Source organism: Rhinopithecus roxellana, chromosome 2 (genome assembly GCF_007565055.1).
Source record: "Rhinopithecus roxellana isolate Shanxi Qingling chromosome 2, ASM756505v1, whole genome shotgun sequence".
NCBI classification, from domain to species: Eukaryota; Metazoa; Chordata; class Mammalia; order Primates; family Cercopithecidae; genus Rhinopithecus; species Rhinopithecus roxellana.
Genome location: NC_044550.1, coordinates 59490602 through 59506884, shown reverse-complemented (window position 1 = coordinate 59506884; position 16283 = coordinate 59490602). Strand labels below are relative to the sequence as shown.

The 16283-nt window shown below is 41.4% G+C and overlaps 1 protein-coding gene across 1 annotated transcript; it reads left to right on the top strand.

Moving 5' to 3' along the window:
* The first annotated feature begins 771 nt into the window (after positions 1 to 771).
* Positions 772 to 9395, top strand: SFRP2 (secreted frizzled related protein 2). Its single transcript, XM_010382893.2, has 3 exons — positions 772 to 1623; positions 3986 to 4066; positions 8223 to 9395. The coding sequence occupies exons 1-3, from the start codon at positions 1122 to 1124 to the stop codon at positions 8525 to 8527; spliced, it is 888 nt and encodes a 295-aa protein (XP_010381195.1). The 5' UTR covers positions 772 to 1121; the 3' UTR covers positions 8528 to 9395.
* Positions 9396 to 16283: the final 6888 nt, after the last annotated feature.

The following is a 16283-nucleotide window of genomic DNA, read 5'->3' as shown; positions in this document are numbered from 1 at the left end:
GTGTGACTGGTGAGACTCTTGTAGGGGTGTTTCTACAACGACAAAACCCTTGCTAGCACTCACTCCAACAAAATGACAAACCCGTTTTATTAGTATTTCGTTTTCCATGTAAAGTTCTGCTCATACGAATATATTTATAATTCTGACTTTTTTTTTTTAGGGCAGTTGGGAGCACACCGACAGGCTGCTGAACTGTAGCTGGAGATTCGAGGGGAAACGAAGTTCGCCAAGGCGGCCTCGGGCGGGCAGGTCCCGAGCTCCATCCCAGGGCACAAAGAGCCCAGGGGCTGCTGGCTCCGCGGCTACCAGGGACGCAGCTCCCCAACCCCCAACACACACACGTACACATACACATACACACACACACACACACACACACACACACACACACACGGCTATCAGGGACGTAGCCCTCCCACCCCCAACACACGCACACACACACACCCTCTCCCACCCATGCCTGGCAACACAGCAGAAACTTCAGGCTGGGGCAAAACAAGCTCGGGTCCCGGCAGCACGCGGGGCGAGGCGCGTTCCCGCCAGGACCTGGCCGCGAGGCGGCTCGCTGGGTGCCCTGCATGCCCCCGACTCCCGCAGCCCGCGCCCTGCTCGCTCACTGTTGGGGCACAGCGGTCAGGCTTCTCTGTTTGTTGTTTAAAGAAATCCTAGGGCGGGCGCGCGGCAGCATCTAGGGAGGGGGCGCAGCCAGAATTCCCTTCCAGCAAGCGCGTGAGGGGCAATCTTAACGCAAAACCAGACCCAGAAAGTAGTGACCAGCCCTCCTCGGATTACCCTTTATTGGCTCCTCCCTTGCTCCCCCCCTCCCCCCCGCCCGCAGATCTGCATAAAAAAGGCCAAGAAAACTCTGGCTGTGCCCCAGCAGCGGATCATTCTGCTCCCCCGGGTCGGAGCCCCCCGGAGCTGCGCGCCGGCTTGCAGCGCCTCGCCCGCGCGGTCTTCCCGGTGTCCCGCTTCTCCGTGCCCTGGCCGCCCGCTGCCAGCTTTTCAGGCCCCCGAGTCGCACCGAGCGAAGAGAGCGGGCCCGGGACAAGCTCGGACTCCGGCCGCCTCTCCCTTCCCCGGCTCCGCTCCCTCTGCCCCCTCGGGGTCGCGCGCCCACGATGCTGCAGGGCCCTGGCTCGCTGCTGCTGCTCGTCCTCGCCTCGCACTGCTGCCTGGGCTCGGCGCGCGGGCTCTTCCTCTTCGGCCAGCCCGACTTCTCCTACAAGCGCAGCAATTGCAAGCCCATCCCGGCCAACCTGCAGCTGTGCCACGGCATCGAGTACCAGAACATGCGACTGCCCAACCTGCTGGGCCACGAGACCATGAAGGAGGTGCTGGAGCAGGCCGGCGCTTGGATCCCGTTGGTCATGAAGCAGTGCCACCCGGACACCAAGAAGTTCCTATGCTCGCTCTTCGCCCCCGTCTGTCTCGACGACCTAGACGAGACCATCCAGCCGTGCCACTCGCTCTGCGTGCAGGTGAAGGACCGCTGCGCCCCGGTCATGTCCGCCTTCGGCTTCCCCTGGCCCGACATGCTCGAGTGCGACCGTTTCCCCCAAGACAACGACCTCTGCATCCCCCTCGCTAGTAGCGACCACCTCCTGCCGGCCACCGAGGAAGGTAAGTCTTTCCGCTTGTTTCCCCACTCCCTGCTTGGCTGACACGCTCCCAGGAGATCCCGCCCCTGCCACGCATCCCAGTGCATCCCTGCTTGGGGTGCCAGTAGCAGGAAGGGCAGAAGTTCTTCCTGACCTGGTCTGTCATCACGACAAGCCTGTATCAAATTTGAGGCACCCCTCCCCCTCCGCCCAAGTCTCGCATTCTGCTCCCGAGTTGTACCAGTTATACTTAAAGGCAGTAAAAAAAAAAAAAAAAAAAAAAAAAAACCCGAAGAACTGAACGGCGGTTTAAAAAAAAAATAGATACACGATTATTGTTAAAGATGCTAGCTAGCACTGGAGCTAGAGCGTTGGAAGTGGTGTTTGATGGAGGAGTTGGTGGTGAGCACTCTGGCCAGAGGGCCCTCGCTCAGCCTCATTCTGTAGCTTCCTACCACTGGGCAGGATTCTAGTCACAGGGACATTTCCCGTACAGGCAGGAAAACCAGGATGTACAAGTAGATAACCTTTTAAGGTACTTTTTGTCCTTTGTCAATTTAGATTTTGGAAATAAAACCGGGACTGGCACGGAGTGTGTGGAAAATTGAGCATTGGTTGTAACTGCTCAGGTACTTGAGGAGAGAGCATAAAGGGAATCTCTGGAAATCAATTTTCTATCGCTATCAGTTTTTAACTTAGGAGTGGTTGTGATTAGCTGGAGAAAAATCACGCAAAAGAGATTCCCAAGTTTTTAGAAAACGGAGGGAGAGTTCCTGTGCAAAAACCATCAAAGCAATGAAAACCGCATGAGCTCTTGATATTTTTTCTGAAAGAAAAACATATACAATGCGCCTGAGCTGATTTGGGTCCCCTGGGTTGGAAAAGCGAGCTTCCTAATCCCTTTCAGGGCTTCAGCAGCCTCTCCCTTTCAATCTCTAGTTGTTTTCCTGCAGACATCATTAGTTAAAGCAAATGCAAAGTTCTTTAGCAATCTTTCCTGGCAGGGACCATGAGTTTGCAATCATCTTATTGGTTAGATTTCTAATTTATTGCAAATGTTTGGCATTTTTCAAAGATTTGTCCCACATATACCATAGACCAACCAATACAGGTTAGTAACATTTTATATACATTTTGAGAGCTCCTAATTAGAAACGTTTGATTTTGTTTGGGTGAGGGGACTTAAGGGCAGTTTTATGTATGTTGTTTTTATTTCTTCCCACTATCAGCAGCAACATTATGCATCTTACATTTCTCCAAAAAGCCACGTTTCACCTTCAAAGTAAAAGTTTATGTTCTTCAAAATTCTATCTTTGTGATTTTTCTAATTTGATAAATAACACTTCTATTAAGTCACATAGTTTTCTATGAACATTACATTTCATATTAGGGAAAATCTTCTAATTTCACCTAAATTTTAAAGACATAATTAACACATTTATAAATGAGAGAAGGGAAATATAATTGTTCTTTTTTTTACTTTTCTCAAGAAATCAGACTCTTAGAAAAGCTTTTAGGAGGCCTTCTGATAATTGTGCTAGTATACAATCCCTAGGTTTGATCAGACCACTAAACTGTTTTGCTTCATCTTTGATTAGCTTCAGAAACAGGTTTGTTTGTTTGTTTGTTTTGAGAGTTTGAAACAGGCAAAGAAGGGCAAGAAGAACCTGTACCAGGGAGCTTGCAGACAGCAATGAAATGAATGCTGGCTAACTCAAGCACAATCTTGGCAGAAGGAACAAGGTGACACAGAACCACTTAGAGCAGGCTATTGTAATTAGTGAGATGTGTTTTCAAGGTGGAAACAGTCCATATGTGGAGCAGGAGCCAGTCACCCCTCCCAGTCCAGACTTGGCCCCCCTGAGATACAGAGCTCTGCTGAGTAGAGCCAGCTACACTGGTGTCCTGTGGCTGAGAAAGACAATCTTTTGGCTATATTTTATAGTTACCAGTTTTCCCAAACCCCTCAAGGATCTTTGGTTCTTTGGTTGCTTTCTCCTTCGAAAGGCCTTGGGAATAACTTTTTTAGACTGAATTTCCCAGAGCTTGGGAGGTTGAGCTGAAAAGCTGCACCCTGACTCAGTTAACCATAACTACACACACTTGTACACTCTGCCCACAACTCCCTTTTTATTTGAGTCATAATTTATTAAACACAACAACATATAGGCATTCTCATTTTGCTCCCACCCCCCAAAAAAATGGGAAGCATGGGGGAGCTTTCTTACGAATGAGTGATCCTACTTTTACAGAGGAGGCAGAAGCCGAGGTTAAATAGGACAATTGCTACTTTTGCCTGGATAAGTCCCTTTGAATTGTTTACAAACGCCACCTGCTGTTCCCTTTTAAGCAAACTTACTAAAGACTGTTTTCTACATTTCTAGCTCCAAAGGTATGTGAAGCCTGCCAAAATAAAAATGATGATGACAACGACATAATGGAAACGCTTTGTAAAAATGATTTTGGTAAGTAATACAACAACAACAACAGATTTCACATTCAGAAGTTTTATTCACCAGTAAAACTTCAAGGTACAAATCATTATGATGTTGCCAGATAAAGGTTGGGTAAATACCATTATAGCTCATGTTTCCCAAAACCATCTAACTTGATCTATCCTAGTTTCCTCCTTATGTAACTGTCTAGCATTGTGTTGTATCTTGTCAGCTAAGACTCATTGTTCTGTTAAGCCAATAATCAAATCATGAAAATTATTCTGATTATCAATTTCCACTGGCACATTTCAAATAATGAAAATGGCACATTTTAAATCTTTTTTTTTTTTTTTTTTTTTTTTGCCAACAGACATAATCCCGAGTCCTGTTTTCTTTTGATTACTTAACATGTGCACCAGGGATGGAAGTGTAAATATTAGCCCCAGCCAAACAGATTCAAGGCATTAAATTGGCCACAAATAAAAATATTTTTACTTTCTTTATAACCCATAATGATTTGCTCCTCTGTGTTCTACCATTAGTGAATATATCCAAGGCACTGATTAATAATTTGTCGAGGAGGGGTTCCTTAAATTGAAAAAGAAGAGTGGCTTATTGAGAAGACACCTAACATGGAACACCTAACAACCTTAAAACACCACCTTAAAATCCCTTTTAAAAGGTTTTTGTAAATTTTTGTATGACTAAGTCTAGACACATTTGCCACAGTTTTGAAATAGTTTTAAAAAGAAAAAAAAAAAAAGCTTAGAGATTTACTTTAGCAAGATACATGATAGATGATATGGTGTTTGGGGACAATAAAAAACACATGCGATATGTTCCGTAAGTTGCAAGTCACTCCCCTGAAAACAGGGTCATAACGGGAAAGAGAGCTGGGACTTTGTCTACACAGAACTCCACCAGCACCTCATCTGCTGACTTCAGGGCTCTCAGGTTAGAAGAGGAGCCCAGCTAGACACAGGATAAATGCTAAATTCAGAGCTGGGAATGACCAGGAACTTCACCCAGAGGCATTCTTGCTTTTATCCTTTTCCAAGGGCAGGTACTTTTTCGTGTGTTGGAATTATTGGTACCTTTCTAAAAAGTATTTATTCAGGCACAAGGCTGAACTTACTTATAAATAGATATGTTCCCTGCTCTGTCAATCAATAATGGAGTCTAATAGACCCATATTAAGACTTCTACATATTCAACATAGTCCTCGAGACTGAGGGAAATAACTCCAGCTCTCAGTCTCCTTACCTTACCATCCCAGAAATCTCAGTCCTGGTCAGGTCCCTAAAACTCTAGAACCATCCAATCCCTACTCTTTGACAGCTCCAGGTCTCTTCCAGAAAGTGTCCTGGGTTCAACTCTGACTGGTCCCAGAACCACCATAGCTCCAGGGTTGGGAAAGGCTTCACACTGCTGAGGAAGGAGAAAGAAGGGAGGTAGCTCAAAGTCCTTAGCAACCTTTCCCCTCAGGAGGAGCCACAAATGGGGCTGACGGAGTTTCATACACCTGTTTTCAAATGTCCACAACCCTCAAACTGGCTGAGGGCCAGTCATGTTAGCAGCAGATAATTCCAAATCACCAGAGCCTTACCAAAACACAGTTCTCAGCCCCCACGCTATATCACTTCATTAAGGGCAAGATAGAAAAATATCATGTATATAAAATTTCTATTAAAAAGTCTATAAAATATCATGTTCTTCTCGCAGTTTATATCCTTTGCACTACATATAAAACAGTGATCCTTCCTGACTTCCATGAAAAGTTGATTGTTATATTGTGGAGCTGCATAACAACTGGCTTTGGGAAACATGCACACATACACACACACACACACACCTATTACTTGCTTGCTTTGTGGCTGACCTTACAGAATACCCCCTTTCTAAGGATGCCCTATCAAAACATGAGCCAAAACATGGATGCCTGTGTGCCTTAGTGTGCTCTCTCCTTACAGAGAGAAAGCCTTTCAAAACAACACAGAAGTTATCACACTTAAGGTATCACACGCATAGATACCTCACAAGCTTTGTTTTCTATTTCTTCACTCTCATTTTGACCCACAGAGGGATAATGAAGCAGAATTTCAAGAACTGCGTCATAAGATTGTTGGTTTATAAGCACTATTCCATCTTGCCTCTGTTCTTTGTGAATAATGGAAGAGTAGGAGGAACAAGCATAGAAATCTAATTTATTTGACTTGACTACTCTGGAAGGCATCACCTCTTCCCTACTGTGCTCCTGAAGTACAAGGGAAATTCAATGGTGCAAGTACTGGTGAATAAAAAAATGGTTCAGAACTACCTTCCTATATATACAACCTATTGTAGGACCAGAAAGTATCATCACCTCTGCTTCTTATCCCATCCTGCATCTTCAGTCACATCCTCCAGAACAGGAAAGGTTATGTGGGGGATTCGATTCTCTCTGTTTGGGCCTAGCTGAAAATCCAAGGAGAAAATCCCTAATGTTTTCTCATGATAAACATTTGCAAAATTAGTTATTTTAGAGCTAGACAAAGACGACTAATAAATCTTCCTCCTGGTTAAAAGTGATGGTTTTTCCTGATGTTTGGAGCTTGAGAATGTTTCATTTGGCCAGGTGAAATCTTATATATGCCCTATCTGTACTACAGTCAAGGCTCCCAGGTAAAGTGTAATCAGTCCATTTCTCCCACCATGGTAAGGTCTATCCAACACCCTACTCCCAGTGCAGAGGACACAAGAGCATGCAACATTTCCACAAGTATGGCTTATTCCATGACTTGAGTCTCAAAAACTGAGAACTCAGTACCACAGTTCAGATGCATATCATACCAGACAAAACCATGGTTGGCCAAGTCATAGCATCTTTGATTTACCTGATGTAGCTTCTATAATTTCCTGGTTGACTAGAAAGCCATACTCAGTCAAATTCCCTTTCTGATATTTAAAAAAAAGAAAAAGAAAATCTCAAAACCAGTTATACGCAACACAGAAAAATCTTCCTCTATTACTAATTTAAACATAGATTAAACTCCATCAAAGTCAGGAAGTCATACTTACACATTATCTATACGGAATGGCTGTCAGGGTCACCCAGAGTCTTAGGACACATTGCAGCTGGGCAAGTTTATGCTGCAACCAGTACAAAAACATTGACATTGCCTCAAGACACCACAGTGGTATTACAGGAGGAGGTTTGGCAACCAGAGTTCTAGGAAACAACCTAAACTGGGTGACCTCATGCAAGTCACTAAACTTCTCTGGATTTAAGATTCTTTGTGTACTAACAAGCGATTTTAATGGGATGATCCCTTCTAACCTAAAATTGTATTCTTTTCCTGCTTTCATGGAGTCTTGAAACTTAATTCCAGCATGTACGTTTGTAGGGCTTTCATTCCCAGAGCATACTGTTCATGACTATAAAACGTGTCCTTTATAGTAAACCACTTACTTTTGGTCTTCTCATTCTAACGAGTCTACATATACATTTTGGAAACAGTACATATATGATCTGTAAACGCCTTGGCCTTGGACAGGCAAATGATAGCATATAAGGATGAGGTCTTCAGAAAAACACTTTTATGACTAAACATGTTGTGCTGTTAAAAAGAGACTTGCATATTTTTTCTCCTAGTTACTTTACCAAATCAAATGCAGCTGTAAGATCAATTCTCCTTCCCTGTAATCTATTCTTTAGAAAACAATGATTGTGTGATACAGTTTCCTTACAGGTTTGTCCAAAAACCTCTCCTACATAATAAATTGAGTTTAAAGTTTACGGCCACAGAAGGATCATGTTTCACCTAAGAGTCAGGCATGTCTTTTCATGCTTAAGTTTCCAATAGAGGAAGTCATTTGTTGGGGAGAGCATGCACCACATGCAACCTTCTTACAAACACAAGGGTGGGTGAGGAAAGGAGAAGAAAAGTTCACTGAGTCCTGCAAAGAGAGTTTTGAAAAAATGGCTGATTGGAAACAAAGTGCCTGGCAAATGCTTTGAGGCTTAGCAGTGGAGCCACCTGCTGCCCCTAGCTCCCAACTCCCGATCTGCAGCCTCTGAGGGTCCCATTAGCTCTAGGAAGCCTCTCTTTCCTCGTCCAGGACAAGTCACATGAGTAGGCAGAATGGGGGGAGGTATACTGTATTCCCTCATTATAACTGATATGACTCTTTCTGCCCTCTCTCATAGCACTGAAAATAAAAGTGAAGGAGATAACCTACATCAACCGAGATACCAAAATCATCCTGGAGACCAAGAGCAAGACCATTTACAAGCTGAACGGTGTGTCCGAAAGGGACCTGAAGAAATCGGTGCTGTGGCTCAAAGACAGCTTGCAGTGCACCTGTGAGGAGATGAACGACATCAACGCGCCCTATCTGGTCATGGGACAGAAACAGGGTGGGGAGCTGGTGATCACCTCGGTGAAGCGGTGGCAGAAGGGGCAGAGAGAGTTCAAGCGCATCTCCCGCAGCATCCGCAAGCTGCAGTGCTAGTCCTGGCATCCTGATGGCTCTGACAGGCCTGCTCCAGAGCACGGCTGACGATTTCTGCTCTGGGATCTCAGCTCCCATTTCCCAAGCACACTCCCAGCTGCTCCAGCCTCAGCCTGGACAGCTTCCCCCTGCCTTTTGCACGTTTGCATCCCCAGCATTTCCTGAGTTATAAGGCCCCAGGGGGCCACAGGAGTGGAGAGCTGTTTTCGCTTAAAGGAAAAGCCCACCCGAATCTTGTAGAAATATTCAAACTAATAAAATCATGAATATTTTTTATGATGTTTAAAAATAGCTCACGTTAAAGCTAGTTTTGAATAGGTGCAACTGTGACTTGGGTCTGGTTGTTTGTTGTTTGTTGTTTTGAGTCAGCTGATTTTCACTTCTCACTGAGGTTGTCACAACATGCAAATTGCTTCAATTATCTCTGTGGCCCAAACTTGTCGGTCACAAACCCTGTTGAGATAAAGCTGGCTGTTATCTCAACATCTTCCTCAGCTCCAGACTGAGACTCAGTGTCTAAGTCTTACAACAATTCATTTTATACCTTCAATGGGAACTTCAACTGTTACATGTATCACATTCCAGCTTCAGTACTTCCATTTATTAAAAGCACATTAACCATTTCTATAGCATGATTTCTTCAAGTAAAAGGCAAAAGATATGAATTTTATAATTGACTTGAGTACTTTAAGCCTTGTTTTAAACATTTCTTACTTAACTTTTGCAAATTAAACCCATTGTAGCTTACCTGTAATATACATAGTAGTTTACCTTTAAAAGTTGTAAAAATATTGCTTTAACCAACACTGTAAATATTTCAGATAAACATTATATTCTTGTATATAAACTTCACATCCTGTTTTACCTATTCTTTGTGTTCTGTCTTGTCTTCTTAGTAAAAGGAACTGGGAATGGAGCTATGCATGAGAGGTCACTTCCTTCCATGAGCCCAGCCCTCCAGTAGTTTAAAGTGATCTACTTCTCAAGTGACTCAGAAAGTGTCTTCCCCTCTACCACCTTGCCCCATATCTCACAGATTTCACCGCTGCTGACCCTGCAGAAGCAGCGACCTGCAGCCTCTGGAAAGGGGTTGCCTTCTTTTGCCCTTCTGAGCAGTCCAGCTGCAGCTATGTGGAAACACCGCCCTAAACTTAAGGCTTATGAGCTTTACAGTTGTGCTTTTCATTTTCTGAGATTTTTCATACTGAAAAAGGATCACCACTGCAAAAATGTTCATTCCTTCCCCAACTCAAATCTAACCCTCAGATAAACAGAGTCATGATTTGGAGAGTATCCACTGCAATGCAAGGAGGAGGAAGGGGATGGTGAAAACTTGAATTAGGATAAAAAGGAAGAGACAGACATCTGTCCATTAAATGTCCCTTAGTCCTTTTCAACTGCTATAACAAAATACCTTATACTGGGTAGTTTATAAACAGAAATTTGTTGCTCACAGTTCTGGAGGCTGCAAAGTCCAAGATCAAGGTGGTGGCAGATTTTGGTGTCTAATGAGGGCTCTCTGCTTCACAGATGGTGCCTTCTTGCTGTGTCCTCACATGGCAGAAGGGGTGAACAAGCTCCCTCTAGCCTCTTTTATAAGGGCATTAATCCTATTCATGGGGCTCAACCCTCACGACCTAGTCACTTTCCGAAGGCCCCATCTCCTAATACCAACACATTGCAGATTCAATCTCAGCAAAAGAATTTTGGAGTGGACACAACCATTCAGACCACAGCAATGTCCATCCAAACACTTCATTTTACTATAGGATCTCCACAGAAATTCCATTAGGCTCAGAGAGATTAAGCAGCACAGCTCATCAGAGGCAGAGCCAGGGCTGAAACTAAAAGCTTATCTGAACACAAATTCTGCCTTGTATTCAACCTGTAAGTGGATTATAGAAACATGATGGCATTCATTTATTCAATAAATATTTATTGAGCCTCTGCAATGTGTCAGGCCGTGTTCTAAGTGCTGGGGATACAGACATTACTCTTGGTTCTTACAAAGCTTATATGAGAGAGTGAAAGAAAATAAATTTCATAATTACATATTTACAACTGATAAGTTACAAATGGTAAGAGTACAGGTAATACATGAGGGCAATGGTTTCCCCATCAAATCTGAAATTTCTAGTGGCACTCATGTAAAGCCTTTATCTGATGACGTTTTATCAATTTAGTTTAACTTTCCTGAACCTACATCCATGTTCATCTCTACAGCATCTCAAGTTCTTCTGGAACGAAAAGTTCCTACAGTCCACAGCCTGGGCTACATGGTTTGGATGGCCCCTTTCAGGCTCCTCTGGGCTGCCACTTGACTCTGCTTCTCATCTATTTCTACAGCTCATGACCCACCCTACTCACAGGGTGCCTATGGGCTGAATTAAAAGCGGGTGCTCATGGATCAAGGCCAACACTCATTTTAAATATTTAGAGTGGGAAACTAGGGACCCTAGAAAAGGCAGGGGGAAAAAGAGGAAGATAAGATAAAACAAAAAGAGAGGAAACAGTAAACCAAGGAATCAGGAATCAGAAGTGGGAAATATGTACAATGAGCCAAAACTAATGGAAAGAAAAATTTGGAAGAAACTGACCCACCTGAACGTTCCCTTTCCATTGAAGCCAAAAGTCATGTGCTCATGGAATGAAATGCAAAAACTTCAGTTCTGGGGAGCAGATTAATGACATACATGCCTCCTTTGGTCATGTTTTAAGGAGTTAGCAGCTCTGGTATCACCCAAATGTCTGCCTCCTGTCATACATAGTCATGTTTCACTTAAAAACAGGGGAGTGTTCTGAGAAACACATTGTGAAACCATTTTGTCATTGAGTGAACATCGTAGAGTGTACTCACCCAATCCTAGATGGTGTAGCCTACTACACATCTAGGCTATATGGTAGAGCCTATTGCTCCTAGGCTACAAACCTATACAGCATGTTACTGTACTTAATACTGTAGTCAGTTGTAACACAATGGTAAGTACTTGTGTTTCTAAACATATCTAAATATAGAAAAGGTACAGAAAAATATGGTATAAAAGATAAAATATGGTACACCTGTATAGGGCAGCTCCATTATAGTTTTATGGGACCACTACTGTATACACAGTCTATCACTGACCAAAATGTTGTTAGTGGTGCATGACTATATGTCTCTTCATAGACTTTCCAACTCTTCTACCTCATGTCTTTTGTTCCTATCTTTGACGAGGGCACAAGCCAATGAGACATGCTCATTGGGGCAGAGCAGGTAGGTTTTTGTTTGATCATGATTATATTATATCAATAATCATGATTATATTCTTACTTTTTCAACTATCAGATTTCTTTTGTGGGCAGATGAAAACGTGAATGTCCATCCACTATAGGAAGAAGAAAGTAAGTAATCAAGAATATTGGATTTCTGAGTTTCCTAAGATGACTCATGACCTTCAAATGCCCAAAGTGGGGATTAGCCTAAATAGCCAGGTATAGTGGCTCATATCTGTAATCCCAACTACATAAGAGGCTGATGTGAGAGGATCGTTTGAGGCCAGGAATTTGAGACCAGCCTGGGCAACACAGCAAGACCCTGTCTCTTAAAAAAAGTTTTTTTAAAACTACATATCTGCTATGCATTTAATTTCTCTTCCCTTTAATAATATAGCTTGAGAAATGAGTTGTTCTGTAAGAGGTATTTATAAAAGGTTTTAGGGCAGCATTTTCTAAGTGAACAAAGGATGAAGGCAGTGTCTACATGCACAAACCAGTATATTGAAATTCACAGGATTAAAAAGGATCAGTTTTGTCTAAAAACACCCTCCATTTCTGTCTTAGTCTGTTTTCTGCTGCTGTAACAAAATACCATGGACTGGGTAATTTACAAACAATAGAAATTTATGTGCCACGTGGTTCTGGAGGTTGGGAAGTTCAAGAGCATGGTACTGGCATCCAACAAGGGCCTTCATGCTGTGTCATTCCATAGTGAAAGGAGAAAGAGTAAGACAGTGTGCAAGACACAGAATGGAAAGGGACTAAACTTAATTCTTTTTATCAGGAACCCACTCCCACAGTAAATAACCCACACCTGCAATAATGGCATTCATTTATTCACAGGGCAGAATCGTCATGACTTAATCACCTCTTAAAGGTCTCACCTCGCAACACTGTTGCACTGGAGATTAACTTCCCAACACATGAATTTTAGTGGATACATTCAAACTATATCAATTCCTGATTCCCTATTCTCTCATTAAATAATTTGGCTGGACTTTTTATCTTTCAACACTTATTTACTATCAAATTTGCAATGCTCTTAACGGATGGGGTTACCTTGAAAAGCAAATCCTGGTGTATGTATCCCTCATGCAGTCATTGAATCTGGATTATTGAATAGTTTGATTTTTGCCTATGAAACACACTGCACAAACACAGATTAATTTATTAACTCAGCAACTGTTTACTGAGCACAAACTATTGACATTGGCTTATTCATTCAATAAATACAAATTGAGTGCTTACCACACGCCAGACATTGGTCTAGATGGTGGGTACACAATGATTTTGCCATCCTTCAACTTGTATTCCACAGGGATTGTGTTAGGCACTGGTAATACAGCAATGAATCCTTCTCAAAAGGAACTCATAATCCAATAAGGAAGAGAGGCGTGCAAACAAATAACTCCAATGCTCTGTGTTAAGAGGGAGATGTGTACATGCACCAGGGATGGCTTAGAAGACAGAGTGGTTCACTTGAGTTGAAAAGAGAATGTTGGGTTTAAGTGGAGATTAGGATCTGGGTAAAGGTATTTATAAGAAGAGAACTTTTAATAAGTTGAACCAGAACATCTTCTATTAAGACACAGCCTTAGAAATTAAGTATCATCAGTTTTACATATTGGCCAATCAACAATGATATTGTGCAATATTATGCTGAAGCTATTGCCCTAGACACTACAAATAAATCTAGCATAAGACCCACAGATTTTATAGTCAATAACATTAAAACATTCTCAACTTGCAAAATGATTAAACACAGTATTGCTTAGAAACAAATAGTAAACATAATAAAACAAAATACCTTAAAATGTACTCCATTACTATGCAGAGAGTGATACAGATAGGTAAATGCTAAAAAAAGTTCAACTACTAAAGGTGTCAATTAATGCAGATAGAGTTAGAAGGACAAATCAAAGAATCTGTCTCAAGATGTTCCAATTCAGAGTAGTAATAACCATTAATTTATTATTTTATGTTATGAAATGAGCAAAGCACTAGAGCTTGGTGTCAGTAACTGGTACAAAATTTTCTACAGCTGAATCATCTAAAGTATATTAAGATAAATCACTTAACAGACTAGAAGCTGCAGTAAAAGTGTCACATTTCTTGGTGTAATTTTGAAATTCAGAGAGACCTAGGCAAGTCAATAGTTTCTTCAAGCCTCAGTCTTCTCATCTATAAATAATTAAGAACTATTACTCAGTAAGTTATGCCTAAGCTTGATACATTCTCATCTCCTTTCCATTCTCTATGCTGAAGTATAATTCTCAGAACTTGTTTCTGTGTCTGAAGACACCCACAGCAAGAAGGGGCACTAGTCTGCATCTGCTCTTCCCCACCACCAGTGCTCCACACACCAGCTTCTTGGTACACTGGGTAGTTCAGGGCCTGCATGGTAGCAGTTCAGGCAGGCAAGAGGAAGAACGAGATCACAAATATTATCTACTTCTCTCTTCTTCAAAAAAGACTTTTCCACCCCCAAAAGAAGACTCAGGCATTTTTGTGCTGCCCTCTTCTCCCTTGGCTTCCCTAAAGGTTCCAGTCTGCAACAATCAAAGTGCTGAGAGTCAGTTCCATTATTCAGCAACCTTACACTGAGTACTCAGTATGTGCAAGGTACTGTCCTAGGTGCTGGGATTCCAATGATGACCAACACACGATGGCTACCCTTCAAGAAGCTCATGATCTAATGTAACAAATACACATATGATGGACAATAGTAACTGAGACCCAAACCTCCCCAGACACCCCTAAACACAGTCTTCCTGGGCCCCATTTGTTCTTATGGGTACCAATAAGTTCACATTAAAATAACACTAAAAATCAAAATCTCCAGGCCCAGAAAGTTTCACTGGAGAATTTTACCAAACATTTAAAAAAGAAATAACACCAATTTTACACAATTTCTTCCAGAAAACACAAGAGGAAGGGATGCCTCCCAACTCGTTTTACGAGACTAGTATTACCCTAACACGTAAACCAGACAAAGACAGCATACACAAAAAAGAAAACTACAAATCAATATCTCCTGTTAACTTAGACAGGAAAATCTTCAACAAAACGTTAGCAAACCAAATCCAGCAATACATAAAAAGAACAATATACTATAACTATGCTGGTTTATTCAAGGTATGCAAGCCTGGTACAATACTCAAAAATTAACTCATGTAATCTACTGTATCAACAGGTTAAAGAAAAAAATCATGATCATATCAATTGATGTGATATAAAAGCATATAAAATTCAATATTCATTCATGATAAAATCTGTCAGCAAACTAGGAATGCTCTTAACCTCAAAGAGCATCTACCAACAGTCCTACAGTTAATATCATACTTAACGGTAAGTGCTTTCATTCTAAGATCAGGAACAAGGCAAGGATGTCCACTCTCTCCATTCTTATTCAACATCATATTGGAAGTTCTGGACAGTCAAATGAGGCAAGGAAAAGAAACAATTGGCATACAAACTGTGTTAAAAAAAATTGTCTATTTACAAATACAATTATCTACATTTTAAAAATCCCAAGGAATCTACAAAACACTCTGAGAACTAATAAGTGAGTTGGGTAAGGTCACAGGATACAAGATTGACACACAAAAGTGACGGCATTTGTACATACCAACAAGTTGTTTGTTGTTGGTATAAAACACTATAACCATTTAGAATTGCTCCAAAGAAAATAAAATACTTAGGTTTAAATCTAACAGTGCATGTACAGGTCCTATATTTTGATAAATCCAAAATGCTGATGAAAGACATCAAAGAAGGCCTAAATAATTGGAGAGATATGCTATGTTCATAGATTTGAAGACTTAATATAGTTAAGATGTCAATTGTCCCCAAACTGACTGACAGATTTAAAGCTATTCCTATCAAAATCTCAGCAAGCTTTTTGTAAACATGGGTAACCTTATTCTAAAATACATGTTAAAATAAAAATGCTCTAAACTAGCCAAAATTATTTTGAAAAATAATATAGTGGGAGAAATCATTCTTCCCATGTTGAGGCTTACTATATAGTTACAGTAATCAGGACAGTGTGGAGGACAGAACAGATCAGTGGAATAGAACAGAATCCAGAAATGAATCCAGACAAATATACTCAATTAACTTTTGACAAAGATGTGAATGGAATTCAATGGAGCAGAAATTGCCTTTTCAACAAAGGTGCTGGAGCAACTGGATATCCCATAGGCAAATTAAAAAATTAAAAATCTGAATCTAACATTGCATGTAAAAGTTGACTCAAATGAACCATTACCTTAAGGGTAAAATATAGAACTATAAAAGTTTTTGAAAAATAAGACAAATTTATCTTTTCAAGACCTAGAACGTGGCAAAGAGTTCTTAGATTTGATACCAAAAGCACAATCCACAAAAGGAAAAATTAATAAATTGAAACTCATAAAAATGGAAAACTTGGATATGTAAAAGGCCCTGTTAAGAGGGTAAAAAAACAAATGACAGATTAGGAATAAAAGGCTTGTGTCTA